At 36.9% G+C, this 18,844-nt stretch overlaps 1 protein-coding gene across 1 annotated transcript in view; it reads right to left on the reverse strand.

The window, feature by feature from the left end:
- Positions 1-16,241, reverse strand: part of LOC141559737 (vomeronasal type-2 receptor 26-like) — a 76,773-nt gene extending 60,532 nt beyond the window's left edge. The window contains exons 1-2 of the mRNA XM_074297747.1: positions 15,996-16,241; positions 9,389-9,461 (exon numbers count right to left, since the gene is read on the reverse strand). Of these exons, the coding sequence (XP_074153848.1) occupies positions 9,389-9,461; positions 15,996-16,241 (319 nt within the window). The remainder of the gene's footprint in view (positions 1-9,388; positions 9,462-15,995) is intronic.
- Positions 16,242-18,844: the final 2,603 nt, after the last annotated feature.

Raw genomic sequence — 18,844 nt, forward strand, 5'->3', positions numbered from 1 at the left:
CTGACTCTGTAGGTAAAAAAAGGAGAAGATATGCACCTTTAGATTTGAATAAAATTAAGGATTTGAAAAAAGGTTGTACCCTTTATGGGGCAACATCAGCTTATGTTAAAATGTTACTAAATGGTTTGTCTTATGAAGTCTTAACCCCGAATGATTGGAAATCCATAGCAAGGACATGCCTAGAACCTGGAGAACATTTGTTATGGCTTGCAGAGTTTCATGAATTATGTAAAATCCAAGTCAGATGCAATTTGGAAATAGGAGTTAACACACAATTCACTTTTGAGCACTTAGCTGGTGAAGGTCAGTATGGACAGAATTCAGAACAGATTAATTATACCATGACAATATATGAGCAAATTGCTAAGGCTGCAATAAAAGCTTGGGGTGTCCTCCCTGGACAGAAAGATCATGGAGAGGCATTCACTAAAATAGAGCAAGGTCCCAATGAACCTTATGCGGATTTTGTGGGACGTTTGCAAACTGCTGTCAAAAGAACTATTGGAGAAAAATGCAGCTACAGAAATAATGACCAGACATCTGGCTAAGGAAAATGCCAATGAGATTTGCAAAAGAATTATATGGGGATTAGACAAAGATGCTCCTTTAGAGGAGATCATAAGACGCTGTGCTACAGTGGGAACAAATGTTTTTTACACCCAGACAATGATGAACGTAGAAAGACAGAGTCCCTCCTGGCAAGGGACTTCTAGAGAAACTCAGCAATGTTTTCAATGTGGAAAATTTGGACATCTAAGAGCTCAGTGTAGATATGGAGATAGAGTGAGAAGAGAGGGTGAGAGAAGACCTAAAACTCCATATCCAAAATGTCACAAGGGTCTCCACTAGGCCTCCGAATGTAGATTGACCCAGGGAAATGAGAGGCGGGGCCCAGCTTCAGCCCTCCAAGTGGGGCATGATGGCAGGCGAGATTACATCCAGAGAATTTTAAGACATGATCAATCAGCCAAAAGGCAATCAGATGGAAGAAAGAGATTGAAATTAGGAAAAATAGAGTTGTGTCCAGTAGAGACTACTGAGATACTCCCTGGAGAAGTGAAATCTTTCCCTGTTCAGGCGCCAAATTGCAATGGTCCAGTCTAGCTCCTCTGAAGGGCTCAGAATAAGTCCTTGTCAGGATAAGCAAAAGTCCTTGTTCCACATTGTGGACGCCAATATGTAACGTGCTGTTGTCTCCAGAAGCTGCCGATCGCTCTCTGGGAGGACATCTGCTGTGTCAACTCAAATCTCTCAGACAGATTCTTCTTCCTGTAGAAAGCCGTTGTCTCCAGACAGTTGCCATCAACTCTGGTCCAGAGAAGTGATTTCCCTTCCTGCAGAGAGCTGCCTAAAGTCTGGTCTCCTCCCAGAGAATGGGCATGAGATAATGCAAGGGCTTCTGGGAAGAATTACTTCAACCAATGAACTTGCTCCTCCTAAGCATGCAAGCTCTTCCCCAGGAAAGGCCTGAACTAGAGAATTGTTAAGTACTGACTTAGCACTAAGTAAGAACCTAATATCTCATTATCTCATTAGCACTTAGTAAGAACCTAACAGGCATGGTTCAACTTATTTTTTCCATTTGTCACCTACTCTTCTGCAACACTCAGTGACAAACTTTCTCCTATTGAACTATTCACAAAAATGTATTTCACACCCTGATCATTTCAAGATAGTCCATATATTGGCCAATTACAGAGAAGATGACTTCCCCAGTCTCAGTCATCAATGTGGGAAAGATCTCAACAACATCCTGAATCTTCTTCTTGGGGATGGCCATTGATAGTACTGCAAGTGCTGTTCCCAAAGTGTGAATTTTAATTGCCTAGAACTATTCCTAATATGGTCAAGGGGTAAACAAGGGTAGCCATTAACACCATTATTATGCAATATTGTACTGGAAATGTTTTCTTCAGTAATAAGTGATGAAAGAGAAATTGAAAGAATTGATGAAGGAATGTTGTACACTTTTGGCAGAACAAGTGCCCAATTGGGTATTGGAGTGACAGAACCCAGAAACATTTGGAATGTAATTTTTCAGCTTAAGATATATTGGGATGGCTTCAGGACAGGCCTTTCTGGACAGCACAGGGTATATCATGGCCTAGCAGAGGTGGGGTGCATCTAGGACAGCCTGGAAAAGTCCATCATTGAGAATTTAGAATGAGGCTTTTAGCCAAAGTAAAGCAACAGTGTCTACTGTGTCCTTATCCAGAAAGCCAGGGCTTCAGCAGTTCTGCTGTGAGACATCGAGGGCAAACATAGAAGAGAACCTGGGAGGCAGCGAACCTCAGTGAGCCAGCCCAGTGGCAAAGCCTGCAGTACCATTGGCCCCACACAGTCAATGAGAGATCCCTGTTCTTCTGCAAAAGAAGCTTAAGACTATCTCTTGTGTGTCCAAGGAACAGAACTCAAATTTTAAAAGTGAGAAAAGCAGAAAAAAAAAAAAAAAAAAAAAGCTCTGACCATAAAAAAGTATCAGTCAGGCATAATAGAAGGCTGGAAGAGGATAATAATGACAAAATGCCTATGAGTAAAATCTTAGGGGGGAATATGAACTCTTGTCAAGCTCAAAAGCCTCTGTTGAAAAAGCTCAAAAAAAGATCTTAAAAAAGAGATGAGAAAAAATGTATAGGAATAAGAATTATGAAGGAAAATCATGACAATTTGAAAATAAAAACCTAAGCTTGGAAAAGGAAATAGGGAAATGTCTAGAAGAAACAACTCTTTAAAAAACAAATTTGGCAAAAATGGGAAAAATACATATATTAATTATTTCTTTAAAATCTATTTGTCTGGGGGTGGTAACAAGATGGTGGCCAGAACACATGGATCTTCCTAAGCTCTCCTTTACCCTTAATCAATTGCAACAAAATTCAGCCTCAGAATTAGTGCTTGACTATCAGAAGCCAAGGATATTGGGAGTACAACACATTGCCAACTGAAAATATTCTCAAAATTCTCCAGAAAATGTCTGATTTGCTCGTGCATGGGGACAGACTGGGGTTAGGCCAGACACAGACTCAGGCAGGCAGTGAGACCATAGGAAACAGCTCACCCTGAGCAGAGTGGAGGGGGGCGGGGTGTGGTCTCTGCTGGCAGAAAATCTGGGGGGAGCACTTTAACACAGTGCCAACTACTCTTCCCTGGTAGCAAGTCAGTAAATCAGCAAAGAAGCTATAAACACAGGGTTAAATGCTATAACCCCAAAATGCTTGAGTCTTTCAGGACTTGGCCACACCATCCCAACACCCAGAGTGACTCAGAGTGATCCAAGTGCAGCCATAGTCACTGCTCCCATTGCAGATACTGCCTTCCCTCTGGCACTGATTTGAAGACAATGGCTAATCTCAAGGCAGCCTGTGGGTGCTGTCCCACTGCTGTTTCACTGCCACTTCCTATTGTCTATAGAGGCAGCTTGGAAATACCACACTGCCCCCCATAAGCAGACCATAGCTTTTGTTTTTTTCTTAAATTGAGCAAAAAGGCAATGCACGCTCCAACTGTTGATAGCTTCAATAGGGAAAGAGAGCAGACTTCAATCCCTGAGGAGGCTAAAATCAGGTTGGCTCTAGATCTAAAGGTGGATCTGATCTGGTCCATACCACATAGGTAAATATAAACTGAGAGCAAAAAACAAAAATGCAAGCAAACATAAGAGAAAAAGTGGAAATATTATATTGTGGTCCATATTAATTTCTCAGTGTTCTTTCTCTGGATGTAGCTGTTGTTGTTCATTGGAAGAGAATTGGATCTTCTCATTGTTGAAAAGATCAATGTCCATCAGAATTCATCATAATATAGTGTTGTTGCTGAAGTGTACAATGATCTCCTGGTTCTGCTCATTTCACTTAGCATCAGTTCTTTTAAGTCACTCCAGGGCTTCTCTGAAATCAGCCTGCTAGTCATTTCTTAAATAATAATAATATTCCATAGCATGATTTTCTTCATTCACTTTTTTATTTCTTTTTGTATTTGTCCAATTGAGTTTTTTAATGAGTTGTTTTTGTTCTGTGGAATTATTTTCCCATTTTTCCAAGTTTTCTATAAAATAATTATTTTCTTTTTCCAATTCACAAATTCTATTTTCTCTGTAATTGTTTAACTTTTCCAATTCACATATTCTGTTTTCCTGGGAGTTGTTTATCTTTTCCATTTCACAAATTCTGTTTTTCAGGGAGATGATTTCTTTTTCTACTCTATCTTTTAATGAGCTTCATATCCTGAACCTCTTGCAAAGCTTTCCTTTCCTTTCCCCATTTTTTCTAGCTGTCTTCTAGGATTCCTATATGTATACATATATTGTATATGTTAAAATACATATGCTTTAATATATTTAATATGTATTGGTTGACCTGCCATATAGAGGAGAGGGCACGGGAAAGGAGGGGAAAAGTTGGAATAGAAGGTTTTGCGAGGGTCAGTGTTGAAAAATGACCCATGCATACGTGTGGTATATAAAAAGCTATAATTAAGAAAAAAGATTGTAACAAAAATGAAATTCAGTTTGAGAAAATTAAAAAATAAAATAACTCCTTAAACATAAAACTGGACAAATTTTTTAAAAGCCATGGAATAAAAATTCCATGTCCATGTTCATGGCTAATTTGTATAATTGGCCAAATGAAAAAGGAGGTGAAAAACTGACAGAAAAAAGTAGTTTACTAAATGGATGACTCTAGTAGACATAAAATCAATGAAATAAAAGTAAAACAAGTGAAAATTTTGAAGAAAATATAAAATATTTCATTGGAGAAACTAATGATGTAGAAAATAGAACCAGGAGCGGGCAAAATAGTAATTACAAAGTAATAAGTAGTAGATAAATCCAACCACAAAGTGAACAAGAAAGAATTTTAGGAGGTGAACAGAATTTTAGAAAATTAGGTAAGACAGATATCTGAAGACAATTGAATGGGGATAGAGAGGAATAGACCTTTTTCTCACTGGAGCATAGCACTTCTTAGAGCATTAGATCCTCTGAATCTAACATAGAAAGACAGATGTGCAAAATGCATGCTTTTCACATCATAATGCAATAAAAAGTACTTCTAATAAATGACCATGGAAAAATAGAGCCAAAATTAATTACAAAGTAAATAATTGAATCATAAATAATGAGTAAGTCTAACAACAGCTGATAGAAACAGTCAATAATTTCTTCCAAGGAAATGGCAATAATAAGGTGGCATGCCAGTAATTAAGCATTGCAGCAAAACAGTAAATGGTGAAAATTTATGTTTTATATGTTCATGTGGATAACATAGATAAAGAGGAGATCAATGAACTGGGTATTGAAGTAAAAAGCTAGAGCTACAACAAGTTAAAATTTCCAATTAAATAGTAGAACTGCTGAAAATTAAATTAGAGATGGATAAAATTGAAAGGGAGAAAACTTGAATTAATAATAAAACTGAGATTTGAGTTTTATGAAAAAACACAACAAAATAGATAAAATTTTGGTTAATTTGATTAGAAAAAGGAAAGAAGGAAACCAAGTTACCAGTATCAAACATGAATAGCATGAACTTATCATGAATGAAGTAGAAATTTAGGCAAAAATTAAGAACAATTTTCACAAATTTGTGCTAATAAAGATGACATGAATCTAAATGAAATGACTGAATCCTTAGAAAAATATAGCTTGTCCTGATTAACAGAAAAGGAAATAACATAATTAAACTGGTTCACTTTAGAAAAGGGTAATTGAAAAATCAGTTAACTCAATCCCCTCAAAAAATTTACCTGGTGCAGGGAATTGTCTTCATTATTTAAAGAACAATGAATTCTAATAATATGTAAACTATTTAGTAAAATGATTTAAGAAGGAATCTTACCAAATTTCTTTTCTGACATAGAAATTGCATCGATGTGTAAACCAAAAAAGGCCAAAATAGAAAGACAAAATTATAAACCAATTACCCTAATGAATATTGATGCAAAAAAACTTAAAAGTATGGGAAAACAGATTCTATTAGTTTAACACCAGACATAATCCATTATGCCCAAGTGGAATTTATATCGGAAATGCAAGGCTGGCTCTGTATAAGGAAAACTATCAACATAATCTTCTATATCAAAAACCAAAGTAACATATGTCATACAATTATCTCAATCCATGCAGAGAAATTATTTGGGAAAATACAACATCTATTTTTTATTAAAAACACTAGAGAGCATAGGGATAAATGGAGTTCTTTTAAATATTATAAATAGCTTCTAGCTAAACCTTTCAGCAAATATTATATGTCTATGAGGAAAAGCTCAACACATCTACAATAAGATAGGGTTGCCCATTCTCACCACTATTATTCAGTAATGTAGTAGAGGTGTTAGTTTAAGCAAACAGAATAGAAGAAATTTTTGAATGACTGGTAATTTGTGCAGGAAAAAATCTATCACTCTTTGTAGATAACATGATGTTATAGTTATACAATTCAAGAGTATCAACTATAAAGCTACTAGAAACAATTAATAACATTAACAGTTCCACAGGATGTAAAATAAACACAAGTATATTGTCACTATTTCTATATGTTACCAACAAATCTTAGCACAAAGGTATTAAAAGGAAAAAGACATTTACAATAATGGTAGGCATATATAATATTTGGGAGTTTGTTAAGATCAAGGCAGGAAAGCTAGGAACAGAATTACAAAACACTTTTCCTACAAATAAAGGTAGATCTAGACCATCAGAAATATATCAACTGCTCATTTATAGGCCAAGCTGATCTAATCAAATGTTAATTCTAATTAACCTACTTATTCAGTGCCATTCTAATCCTCCTGCCAAGACATTGCTTTTTAGAATCAGAAAAATAATTTTAAAAATTCATCTGGAAAAACAAAATTCAAGAATTAATGAAATAATGAAAAATGCAAACAAATAAGGTGTAGAACTTATAGAAATAAAACTATTATAACAGTACCCTTCAAAGGTATTTGGTAGTGCAAAAAACATAGTGGATCAGTGGAATAAGTTAGGTACAGAATTGTCAACAATTATAGTAATCTAGCGTTTCATAAAATGAAAGACTCCACATTCTGGGAGAAGAATTCACTCATTGACTAAAAGTGCTGGGAAACCTGGAATATAATACAGCAGAAACTAGACACTAACCAACATCTAAAGTATTACCTTAAAATAAGAAAGAAAATAATTCATGGGCATAAATAGTGATAAATAGTGATAGTATAAGCAAATTTTGAGAATAAAGGCTGGTCTATCCCTTGGATATATGGAGAAGAGAGGATTTTATAACCAAAGAAGAAATGGAGAACATTAAAAATGCAAAACGGATAATTTTGAGTAAATCAAACAGAAAACATTCTGCACAAAAAAAGCTCAGGATAGCCAAGATTTGAACAGAAACAGTAAAATTGGGGAATTTTTTTATTGTACTTTCTCTTTTGCAGGTTTCATTTCTCAAATACATAAATACATATATTTATATATGTATGTACACACATATATATATATATACACACATATTATGTATGTATATGAGTCAATTTTATAAAACATAAGCCGTTCCTCAATTGAGAAATTGTCAAAAGAATGAACCAACTATTTTCAGATGAAGAAACTGGAGCCATTTCTCATCATATGAAAACATGCTCTAAATCAGGAATTCTCAAACTACTTACCTCAGGCCAGATGAAGCCCACTGAGGACATTTGTGGGGCTGTCCTGGTTATGGCAAATGGGCCGAGGGGTGGAGACAGAGAGTGAGCTTTTGTTTTTACTAGAGTCCAGCCCTCCAACAGTCTGAGGGGACAGGGAACTGGCCCTGTATTTAAAAAGTTTGAGGACCACTGCTTTAAATCAATATTGACTATGAAAATCCAAATAAGGGAAACTTTCTCTGATTGAGTAAGATGATAGGAAAAGATAATAATTAATGTTGGTGGAGATATGGAAACACTTGCACACTAACACATTATTGAGGAGTTCTGGAATGACTCAACCATTCTAAAGAGCAATTATGTTCAAAGGACTAAGAAAATGTGCATATCCTCTTATTCAACAGTGTCTCTACTGAGTGTCTGTGTCAAAGAGATAATAAAAGAGGGCAAAAAAAACATATATGAAAAAGGTTTCCTTTTATACTGACAAGGAACTGGAAATTGAATAGATTCCCATCAGTTGGGGAAGGGCTGAATAAGTTATAGCATAGGAATCTACTAGAATAGTATTGTTCTGTAAGAAAGGATGACCAGGATGATTTCAGAAAAACTTAATGAAACTGAGCCTGAGTGAAATAAACAGAACACTGAGAACATTTTAAAGAGTAGTAAGATTATATGATGATCAGCTCTGATGGACTTGGTTCATTTCAACAATGAGATGATAAAAGATAATTCTAAGAAATTTTGGTCTTACTTGGTTGTGAGTGAATGTATGTGTGAATGTGTGTGTGTGCGTGTGTGTGTGTGTGTGTGTGTGTGTGTATGCGTGAATTGGTATTAAGTGACTTGCTCAGGGTCAAACATCTAGGCAGTGTTCAGTGTCTCAGACTGGATATAAACTGAGGTCCCCCTGGCTCCAGAGTAGGTGCTGTAGCCATCGTGACTAAAAAAGATGTGGTGTATATAATGGTGAGAGAATAGTGGTGTGCTATTAGACATGGTGACCTGGTTGATTTTAGAAAAAGAGGGAAAGAGTTGCAAGAAATAATAAAAAATAAAATGAGTTCAACTAAGAAAATATTGGGCACAGTAACAGCAATGGTTTTCTAATAATACTTTTGAAGTCTAAGACATTTTGCGTGCTATAACTTCTAAAACAAAGGACAGATGCAAGTATAGACAATTTATCTCCAAAGACAGATAGAACATGGATACTTTTGTTTTGCACACATGCACACATACACACATACACACACACACACACACACACACACACACACACTCACACACACATTATGTGGTGTACTCTCCATTAGTGACAGGTGCAGCTGGGTGGAAAACTGACTAGACTGTAAGCCCTGGTTCTCTTTCACTTGTCATAAGTTCATACATGTGTCCCCTGTTTTCTCTGTATCAACCCTCTTTAACATTTCTTACAGCACTATAATACTTTATTATATTTATGAACCTCTATATGGTATATTATTAAAGACAGAGAAATTTAGTTACATGTATATGTAAAGTTATATGTATTCACACAGATATCTATAAATATATGTAGTTCCTGTTTAGGAGCATAAATTAACAATAATGTCTCTGACCTTTGAACTCCACAGGTTCCACACTATGACATTTGCACAAATTGTAAAATCTTGACCCAGCTGAGCTTCTGGGATAAAATCCCCCACGTACAGAAGATGATCATTATAAAGATCAAAGTATATATAGTTTATAATGGCATACTGGGCCTCTGTACGTCTGTTCTCATCCACAAACACCTGCTCACCAACAATGTTCTTAAACTGGGTGTTCTTCAGGTAGGAGTGCAGCTGAAAAAGAGGACAATGCTCATCAGGGAATCGTACCTGGGGGAAAGGCAATTGTACATGAGAATTTAAGGAGTCTTGTGCTCTTATTTTTAGGTGGGGTCAAATCGGGGTTTCTTCTGGGACACAGAAATGGCCCTCTGAAGCCCGCAGGGTTACCTGCAACTCCCAGGTTTGTAGTTTCAATTTCACATTCAAATCCTCATTGTTTCTCACTCCCTCACTGCCAAGGTCTGCTTGCAACATCTCTCTAATGTGTTCCCCTGCTGTTCTCTGCTACCAGAACATGCCCCTGACTTCACATTGGGATTATTGCATCCTCCTCCTGGTTGCCTCTCCCTTAAACCTCTCCTATTCTGTCCTCTATCCTGCCTTGGAAGGGATTGTTCTGAAGTGCAGGCTAGACCCTGGCACTCCCATCCTTAAGAATCTCCAGTGGTTTTCTCCCATCTCCAGGATAAACTTTAAAATCATTTGTGTGACATTCAAAGCATTTGGTGTAAACCAGGATCTCAGTACACTAGCTTCTAAACATACAACACCTGAGGAGACTGCAGAAGTGGCAGCAGCTATTGTACCACAGATGTTAAGAGGGTTGAGGAGCTTGTCAGAAGGGTATCACAGGGGTCTCTTTTAAAGCCCTGGGACAGGACTCGGTTGCTTTGCTAGTACCCAGATGGAGCACACATTCCTGGCTTATAGTTTGAAAGTGAGGAGGAGAACTAGCACACAAGAATATTAAACAACAGCAGAATATGGATCTTCTCACACCTGCAGGGCAGGAAAAAGTGCTTATGGTAACTCACAGAACAGAATAGAGGCCAAGACATTAATAAACAGATTTCTTCCAAAATCAGACAACCTTGGGAGAAGTGAAACTTCCAGCTCCCTAGAAGAATCCCTGAAAATAGCTGTACAAAATTTCTGAAGCTTGGGACATTGATCCCTTTACCCTGGAAACAGGGTACCTGTGTGTAAATACACAGGTAAAGTCAAAGAATAGTCTGGGAAAATTGGCAAACAACTGAAAATGGTCCTGATCATAAAAAATTATTGTGATGAGCAGGAAGATGAAAAATCCATACTAAGAAAAAAATAAAGTCAAAACTCCTATATCCAAAGTCCTCAGTGAAAGTAAGAATTGGTCTAAAGCCACAGAACAGTTCTAAATGAATTTTCAAAATGAAGTCAGAGAGGTAAAGAAAAAAACATGAATAAAATTGAGAGAGATGTAAAGGGAAGCAGAAAAAGACATATAAGAGAAACAAGGCTTAGAAATCAGAATTCAACAAATTGAACAGGAAATATAGAGGCCCATTGAGGAGAATATTTCCTTAAAAATTAGAACTAAGAAGGTAGAAGGTAATGATGTTTCGAGAAATTAAATACAAAACCAAAAGGAAAAAGAATGAAAAACAGTATGCAGTATCACAATGGAAAACACTAACCTGGAAATCAGAAAGAAGGGAGATCATTTAACATTATGAGACTACACAAGTTCTACAATGAAAAAGAACATGAATTCTATCTTTCTAGAAATTATCAAGTAAATTTCTCCTGCATTCCAGAATATGAAGGGAAAATCGAGTATGAAAGAAGCTACCAATCATCTAATGAAAAAGATCCCCAAGGACGTCACCAGGGATATTATAGCCCAATTCTAGATCTCCAAGGTGAAGGAGAAAATAGTGCAAGGATGCAGAAAGAAACACATCTATACATTACAGCCACATTGAGGATGAAAAAAGAATCCTCACTTCCTTAATTGAAAAAACCAAAGTGCACAGAATAGACTAATTTGGGGGGGGGGAAGGATCTGGTTTACAACTAAAGATCACCTACCCAGAAAACCTGGGTTCAGTCCTTCAGGAAAAAAATTGGGTTTCTAATGAAATAAAGGGCCTTCAAATACAGAGCTGAATAGGAAATATGAAACCTAAGGTTATTTATAACTCTAAGATTCTAGAAAGGACATTTCATTTGAACTTTATATCCTATTTGACAAATATTGGAAATCAACAATAAAATCTTTGAGGAATATACAATCAGAATAGTTTTAGAAACTGAAAAGTCTTCAATGTCTCCCGTGTCCCACTTCTTACTTAAATACCTACTGAAAAAATCATAGCTAAAAAGGCACCACGCTTTCCGTATTACCTGCCATGGATGAGGCAATACAGATCCTTCATTTCCCAAGGATCTTTTCTCAGATTTTTTCATCAGTATTTTATGGAGAGCCCAAGCCACAGCATAAAAAGGATTGTAGATGTTGTAACACAAGGCGGATGTGGTCATGTCCACAGGGTAAAAAGGTAAATGTTTCAGGGAGGCATTTGATAAGTATAAATCTTGCTCTGGGATATCTGGTTGATCTGAGCATTTCAAAGGAGATGGCCTATATGCTTGGATAAAATATTCCCTCATTTTTAAAGGAGATTGATGCTCCCTGATAAAACTCTCAAAGCCAGGGACTGGACTAGTCAAGTGTGAAAAGTAGAGAGAAGCATGGAAAGTGAAACCATAATGGTACAGGGCTCTGGTTGTAGTGTCTAAATGAGATGTGGCAATCCACACCTTCTTGGTTGGGAATAAAAATCCTGGTGTGTCTCCCATAATTGTTGATGAATCTGTGTCAGTATGAATGACAATGACTTTGACTTCTGAAATTAGGATCCTGGACTTGAAGGCCTCAGAGGTCTCCCTGTTTTTTCTGTCACTGAGAGGGATCTTCTCTGTGAAGGACACACAAACTCTATTTTTTTTCATTTCTTCTCTCATTTCCCTGAGGAATTCCTCACCTCTCATATCATCAAAGACAATCAGACCTATCCAGTTCTATTGAAAATATGCCAATAAGCGGACAATTCCTCGGTGAAGAGAAGAGGACTTGTGGGCCATCTGATAGAGGGAAGGAAACTGGACTTTGTCAGCAAGACTGCGATCAAATGGACCATAAGTAATCTGGATGAGGAAAAAAATATGGATGAGCAGGTGCATGCTGCTCCTGAGAGAACTAATGTAAAATACACAGTTAAATGGGCATATTTATTGTTAGAAGAAAGTTTTAGATTTTATTGTAAAGTTTATCATAAATGACAATTTCTCTCTGAGCTCTCAAAAAGACAATGACTTATTGAAAGCATTCAAGCAAGGAATCTTCCTTAAGCTTCCCAAGGGAACCAGAATATATAAATTATTTCTTCATTTGATCTTTGGCCCAGAAAAAATTTCTAGAGTAAACCAGCTCTATATTATTGAGGCTGAAGACAAGGTTTTCTTTGGTGAATAAAAGAAAACCACATGATCAGAACTGGGTACTTTTTTGATTTGAGACACAATAATATTCAGCTGTAGATGTCATTACTGGTTTTCATTGTGGTGTTTTTAACAAGAAAATCTAACTGGTTTGCAATAGACCCTGAATAGCTATTTCTGGCTTTGTCAAATCAGAAAACTGAGATTGCTAAAGAGCTTAGTGATTAGTGATACAGGAAAGAGACCCCCAGTACAATGTAGCTCAGTAGCTGACATCCTCCCAATCACTAAGGATTTCCAAGAATATGACTTTTCAAGTATAATGACAGCTTATTCTTCTTCATATATAATTGCTATAAATAGAACAAACAGGAAACAAAAAAATGTTTTTTCAACATTAGAAAAATTCAATTCAAAACAACTTGGATGTAGCAAAAGATACTTATCAGACTTACGAATATCCCAAAAACATAAAAGGAAAGCAGAAAACGTGGAAAATTTTTGTAAGAAGTGTCTCTGGTAAAATTCAGCAGTAAACTGGGCAAGGGAATGGCAATGTGTAGTGTAGATTGACTTCATTTCTTAAATATAAAGTTATCTCTAGTCATATGAAAAAATTCTGAATCACTATTTTTAGAGATGTGCAAGTTGAAATAACTCTGAAGTACCACATCCCACTTATTAGATTGATTAACATAACAAAAAAGGGAATCATAGAAAATCCTGTAAGGGATATTGTAAAGTAGGGATATAACACACTGTTGCTGGAATTGTGATCTGATCCAATTATTATGGGAAAAAATTTGAAAAGATGATCAAAAGGCTTTAAAACTGTTCATATCCTTCCATCCAGAAATATCTATGATAAATCTATATACCAATATTATTACAAAAGTGAGAAAGAACCTGAAAGTGAGAAAGGACCAATTTGAACTAAATTTGTTATAGCAGTTGTTTTTGCTATGGCTAAAGATTGGAAGTCAAATGCACGTATTTCAATTGTAAAATGGTTATACTAGTTATAGTTTATGATGACGAGGAAATTGAATAGGTTGATATAAATGAGAAGCAAAACAAAATCTATGGAAAGGTCTAGGTACAAACATGTAAAGTGTAATGAGCATAACTTGGCCAGCATGGTACACTTGAATAGCACTATTGTACCATAAGGAACTGTGAATGATTTAGAAATTCTCATCAATACTATGAAGCAAGAAATTCTGAGAAAACTGATGACAAAATATATGTTTCACCAATAGAGAAAGAATTGGCATTGTATGAATCCTGAATGAAGCATACCATTTTTCATTTTCTTTCTTTCTTTCTTTTGAGTTGTCTTTTACAAAATGTATGAAATGGAAATATTATTCATGATTGTATATGTAGAACTGATATCTGGATGCTTCTCAGTTTAAGTAGGGGGCATCATAAAGGAAGAGAGAGAAAGAGAATGGGGAACTTTAAAAAATTGTTTTTGACATGCTATTACTGGAAGCAATAAAATATGATGTAGTAAGAATGTGTTTGTAAATATTTAAGAAAATAAATAAATATAATTGTAAAATAATTGAAAATTGCTGAAACATGTCCTAAACTTCACATAAGTGATCTAATGCTTCTCTAATGTTCTCATAAACATGTAAGGTATGGAAAAAGAGAGCACCATATATGTCAGGTTCTTACTAAGTGCTAATGAGATAATGAGATATTAGGTTCTTATTAAGTGCTGTCGGTACTTAATAATTCTCTAGTTCTGGCCTTTACTGAGAGTTTTACTTGTGAATTCCTGGGGAAGAGCTTGCATGCTCAGGAGGAGCAAGTTCATTGGTTGAAGTAATTTTTCCCAGAAGCCCTTGCATTATCCCATGCCCATTCTCTGGGAGGATAAAAGAGGGCAGCTCTGGAGGAAAGAGGGAATTTTTCCACTACAGGTAACTCTAGAGAACTTCTAAATTTAGTTCTCTATACATTAATTTTCTAATTTTTGACAGCCACAGCTAACCCTAGAGAACTTCTAAATTTAGTTCTCTATACCATTAATTTTCTAATTTTTGACAAAGATGCACTGGCTCCAGCAGACAGGTTTTATAACCCACTAGAAGGGCAGTGTCCAGTGCACGCAGCTCCACTGTCCTTAGATAATCACTAGGTGATGTGGAGAGACCCAGAAAGTGGTGAATGTAAGGGACCAGATAGGTTAACTTCCTGGAGGAGATGGTTTGTTTGTATTTCTTCAGATGGAGAAGGAATCAGATGGGTGCCAATGAGCCGTATTCGCCTTGTCCATCGGAGAGAGACAGAAAAAGAGAAAGATCTCAAAACAAAGGAGAAAATCTAAGAAACATCTGACACTGAAAGAGCATGGCTAATAAGAAGACTGTTAAAGAACTTTAAAAACCAGCAGGAATCATTGGATTTCCTAACACAAGATGAGACTGATGGATAATGGACTTATGGACATTTATAAATTCTGCCACAGGTAACCCTAGAGAACTTCTAAATTTAGTTCTCTATACCATTAATTTTCTAATTTTTGACAAAGATGCACTGGCTCTGGCAGACAGGTTTTATAACACACCAGAAGGGCAGTGTCCAGTGCGAGCAGCTCCACTGTTCTTAGATAATCGCCAGGTGATGTGGAAAGACCCAGAAAGTGGTGAATGGAAAGGATACCAGTGCATAGAATGGGGTATAAAATACTGAAAATTCATTCAATTTAAAGTCAATAACGGTAAGATTTAATCAGTTCTCTTCCATCAGTGAATTGTGTAGTATCGAGTAAACACTTTAACTTCTCCAATCATTATTGAACTTATCTGTATAATGGGCAAATATAACTAGTTTTGCTTTCATATCCTTTCTTGGGTTGAAGGCTAAATGGCTTCTTGGCTTACAATATGGTTGATGTTCCAGGAGTTGTTCATTTTCCCTGATGATGACGACAGTGGCTTTGTTCAGTCACTAGAGAGTTAAACTGATATAAGAAAACCCAAATTAATTAGTATCCCAGTTAGTCATTAGCTGCATGATAACAATCTAACTTTTCTCAGTTACAATAACCTCCAGTGTAAATGGGAGTTATAAGAATATCTTCATTATGAGTTTGTTGTGAAGATCAAAAGAAATACATTTGTAAAACATTTTTTAAATTTTTTTAAAGCTATACATAAATGCATTTTAATTTACTGCTGCTGCTCCTGCTACATCTACCACCAAAACAACTGCTGCGACTACTGGGTTGCACAGAAAAACAGAGCACGTATTAGGTTCTATCTCATTCACCTGTAGTAAGTGGTAGAGGTCAAGCAGGGTCCCCATCTGAACAGAGAGAGCTGATGTGGCTCCTCCAATGGCAGCCACAAACCTTTCTCGCTCTCTGCAGTTGTAATTAGGGACGACCTCGTCTGTTCCAGACAGCCACCGCAGGTAGTGCTCCAAGGTCCTTTCTTCACTGGAATAGGAGTTATACAAAAGGTATCCCAGAGAAATGTTGGGCAACAGATTGGGATTCCTGTTAATCTCATGCATGGTGAAGTCAGGCATGAAGAGTTGCTGGTAATTCTTTTGAATATATCTGTTGAATTAATGGTAAATGTTATAGAACATTGATGCAAACTTTGCACAGAATTCATTTCAGAAGAGGGACTTTGCCAACATTTAGACATAACTAAGGACTTCAATAGCTGTTTAGCTCCTTCCATTTGAATTCAAAATAACTTCTCTCCATACACATTGTTCCAGTGGTGTTTTTTTTTTTTTTTTGGTAATTTCTTAAAGGGTGAGGACTACTGGCTTTACATCCCAGTGAAACTCTGCTTGCTTCAATCATTCACTGTTTCCACAAGAAGACATGGATAATTGTTGATTCTAGAAGCCTTAGAGTATAAAGGGAGGGAGAAATAAGGTACTGTGATGCAAGGTGGGAAGAGAATAATTCGATTGGTTAGAGTCACTGATATATATGGAAACTATACAGTGAGACCATATGTCCCTGAAGAAATAAGGGAAGATTTCATGGAGATCATCATTGTCTATGAAAACTGAGGACATTTTGATACCTGGGTATTTGGCAAAGAGATACCTTTAAAAGGAGGAAATGATACATCTAAATTCTAATAAGTGTGAGAATAGAATGTGCCACAGATGCAGAACAGCAATATTTTACTCAGATCCTATCTAATGTCTCCTATAAAATGAGTTCCTGGTTCAGCTTTCCTCTCTCCTTACTTTCTTCTTTTCTCTCAGGATTTGAGAAAAAAGTCAGTTTAACTTAACACTTAGTAAGAACCTAATATCTCATTATCTCATTAGCACTTAATAAGACCCTAACATCTCCCCCTTTTTTTTATTTAGAACATAGGGTGGTCATGAACTTGAAACATAAATCCATCAATATTGGAGGCATTACACATAATTACATAGATTACATAAACACATAGTAGCATAGCAACATAGTAACATAGTACATACTAGAAGTAAAAAATAACATGATCAAATAATCATAAATTGATAACTTACAAAAGTCCATTGTCCATTAGTCTCATTTTGTATTAGGAAATCCAATGATTCCTGCTGGTTTTAAAGTTCTTTAACAGTCTTCTTATTAGCCATGCTCTTTCAGTGTCAGATGTTTCTTAGATTTTCTCTTTTGTTTTGAGGTCTTTCTCTTTTTATGTCTCTCACTTAGTGAGAACCTAACAATGGAGCACCACTCTGTGCCAGGACTAGGCTAAGCCATGGGAAAATTCAAGAAGCCAAAATATAGTCCCTATTCTCAAGGAACTCAATTCAATGCTGGAGACTCCCTGCATCAATAGGAATAATATACAAGAACAGGCAGCATAGCCCCCTGCTCTGCTGGGGCTCCCTAAGCACCTTTTCCCAGGCCTTGAGGCTGAATCCCCTATCTATGCATCTTTGCCATTAGAACCCAGGACCAGGAGCTCACAAACCTCTGCTGTGGCCTTTAGTTCATACACTGACCCTCACAGAGAGAGTTCTCAGCACAGGCTCCTTTGATCACCTATGATCTGATCCAGCCTCAGGCAGAACAGGGAAGGCCTGTAGGGGAGGGGCCCAGGGCTCTCCATGGTCCTGCCCAAGTCTATTGTTCTCTGACCCCTGAGCTGGAAAGGGAGAGAGCCAAGGTAAGTAGGAGGGCAAGGGCTAAGTGAGGGATCCCGGAAAACTGGCCTGAACAAAGAAGCAGGTAAGGGGGCAGAACATGGAGCTCAGCCTGGAGCCAGGGAGAATCAAGTCCCACTGTAGCCTTAGGCACCTGCTGGCTGTGACATCCATGGAAACCCCTGAAATTGCCTCTGTTTGCCCTGATGTAAAATAGGGTAATAATAACACCTACCTCCTGGGGGTGCAGTGAGAATCAAATGTCAGAATTGTGAATCCCTTAGCACAGGGCCTGGCTCATAGGATGTGCTTCATAAACTGTGACACCAAAGAACATAACAGGACTTCCCGGGGTCGCACATATTTTATCCCATATTGTCAATAAACAGGATTTAAGGTACTGGTCACAGACACAGTTTGAGGGGGAATAAGGGCAAGTACATCTCCCATCATCTGGGGCTGGAGCTGGACCTGAAGAGAGATTCCGGTTTCTCATTACCTTGCCTATTATTCTGAGAGGGACATTCAGAAGCCAACTTTCCGCCCTTCCACCATTTTGGACATAAAGTCAAAGGTTTATCTGCTGAATTGCAATGTGTTGCAACCTTTTGTGTAGTACAATTTGTCTTCATATGACCCCATTGTCCACAATGAGAGCATCTTTGATATTGTGAAAAATTCTGAGATTGTGATTTATCCTGATTTAGAGCAGCAGTCATTAGTGGGGCTTCAAAGAAGTTCTAACATTCTGACACTATTAGGATTCTTACACAGTGCTAAATCACTGAAATTGATAGAGAATAATTATCTAATTTAGCACAGTTAAGTGTGATTGATCTGATCCTACATGCACATGTAATGGGCTAAAACAAGAACAAGGTACTCAGTGGAATTGTTGAGATAATGAATCTCTAATTTACATGTACTTAGTACTAACTATATATAATTCCTCAAGATTCACAACTTTAAGAGAGCAAATATAGGGAGGAGCTGACAAGCTCATTAGA

This window comes from Sminthopsis crassicaudata, chromosome 1, assembly GCF_048593235.1.
Source record: "Sminthopsis crassicaudata isolate SCR6 chromosome 1, ASM4859323v1, whole genome shotgun sequence".
Classification (NCBI taxonomy): domain Eukaryota; kingdom Metazoa; phylum Chordata; class Mammalia; order Dasyuromorphia; family Dasyuridae; genus Sminthopsis; species Sminthopsis crassicaudata.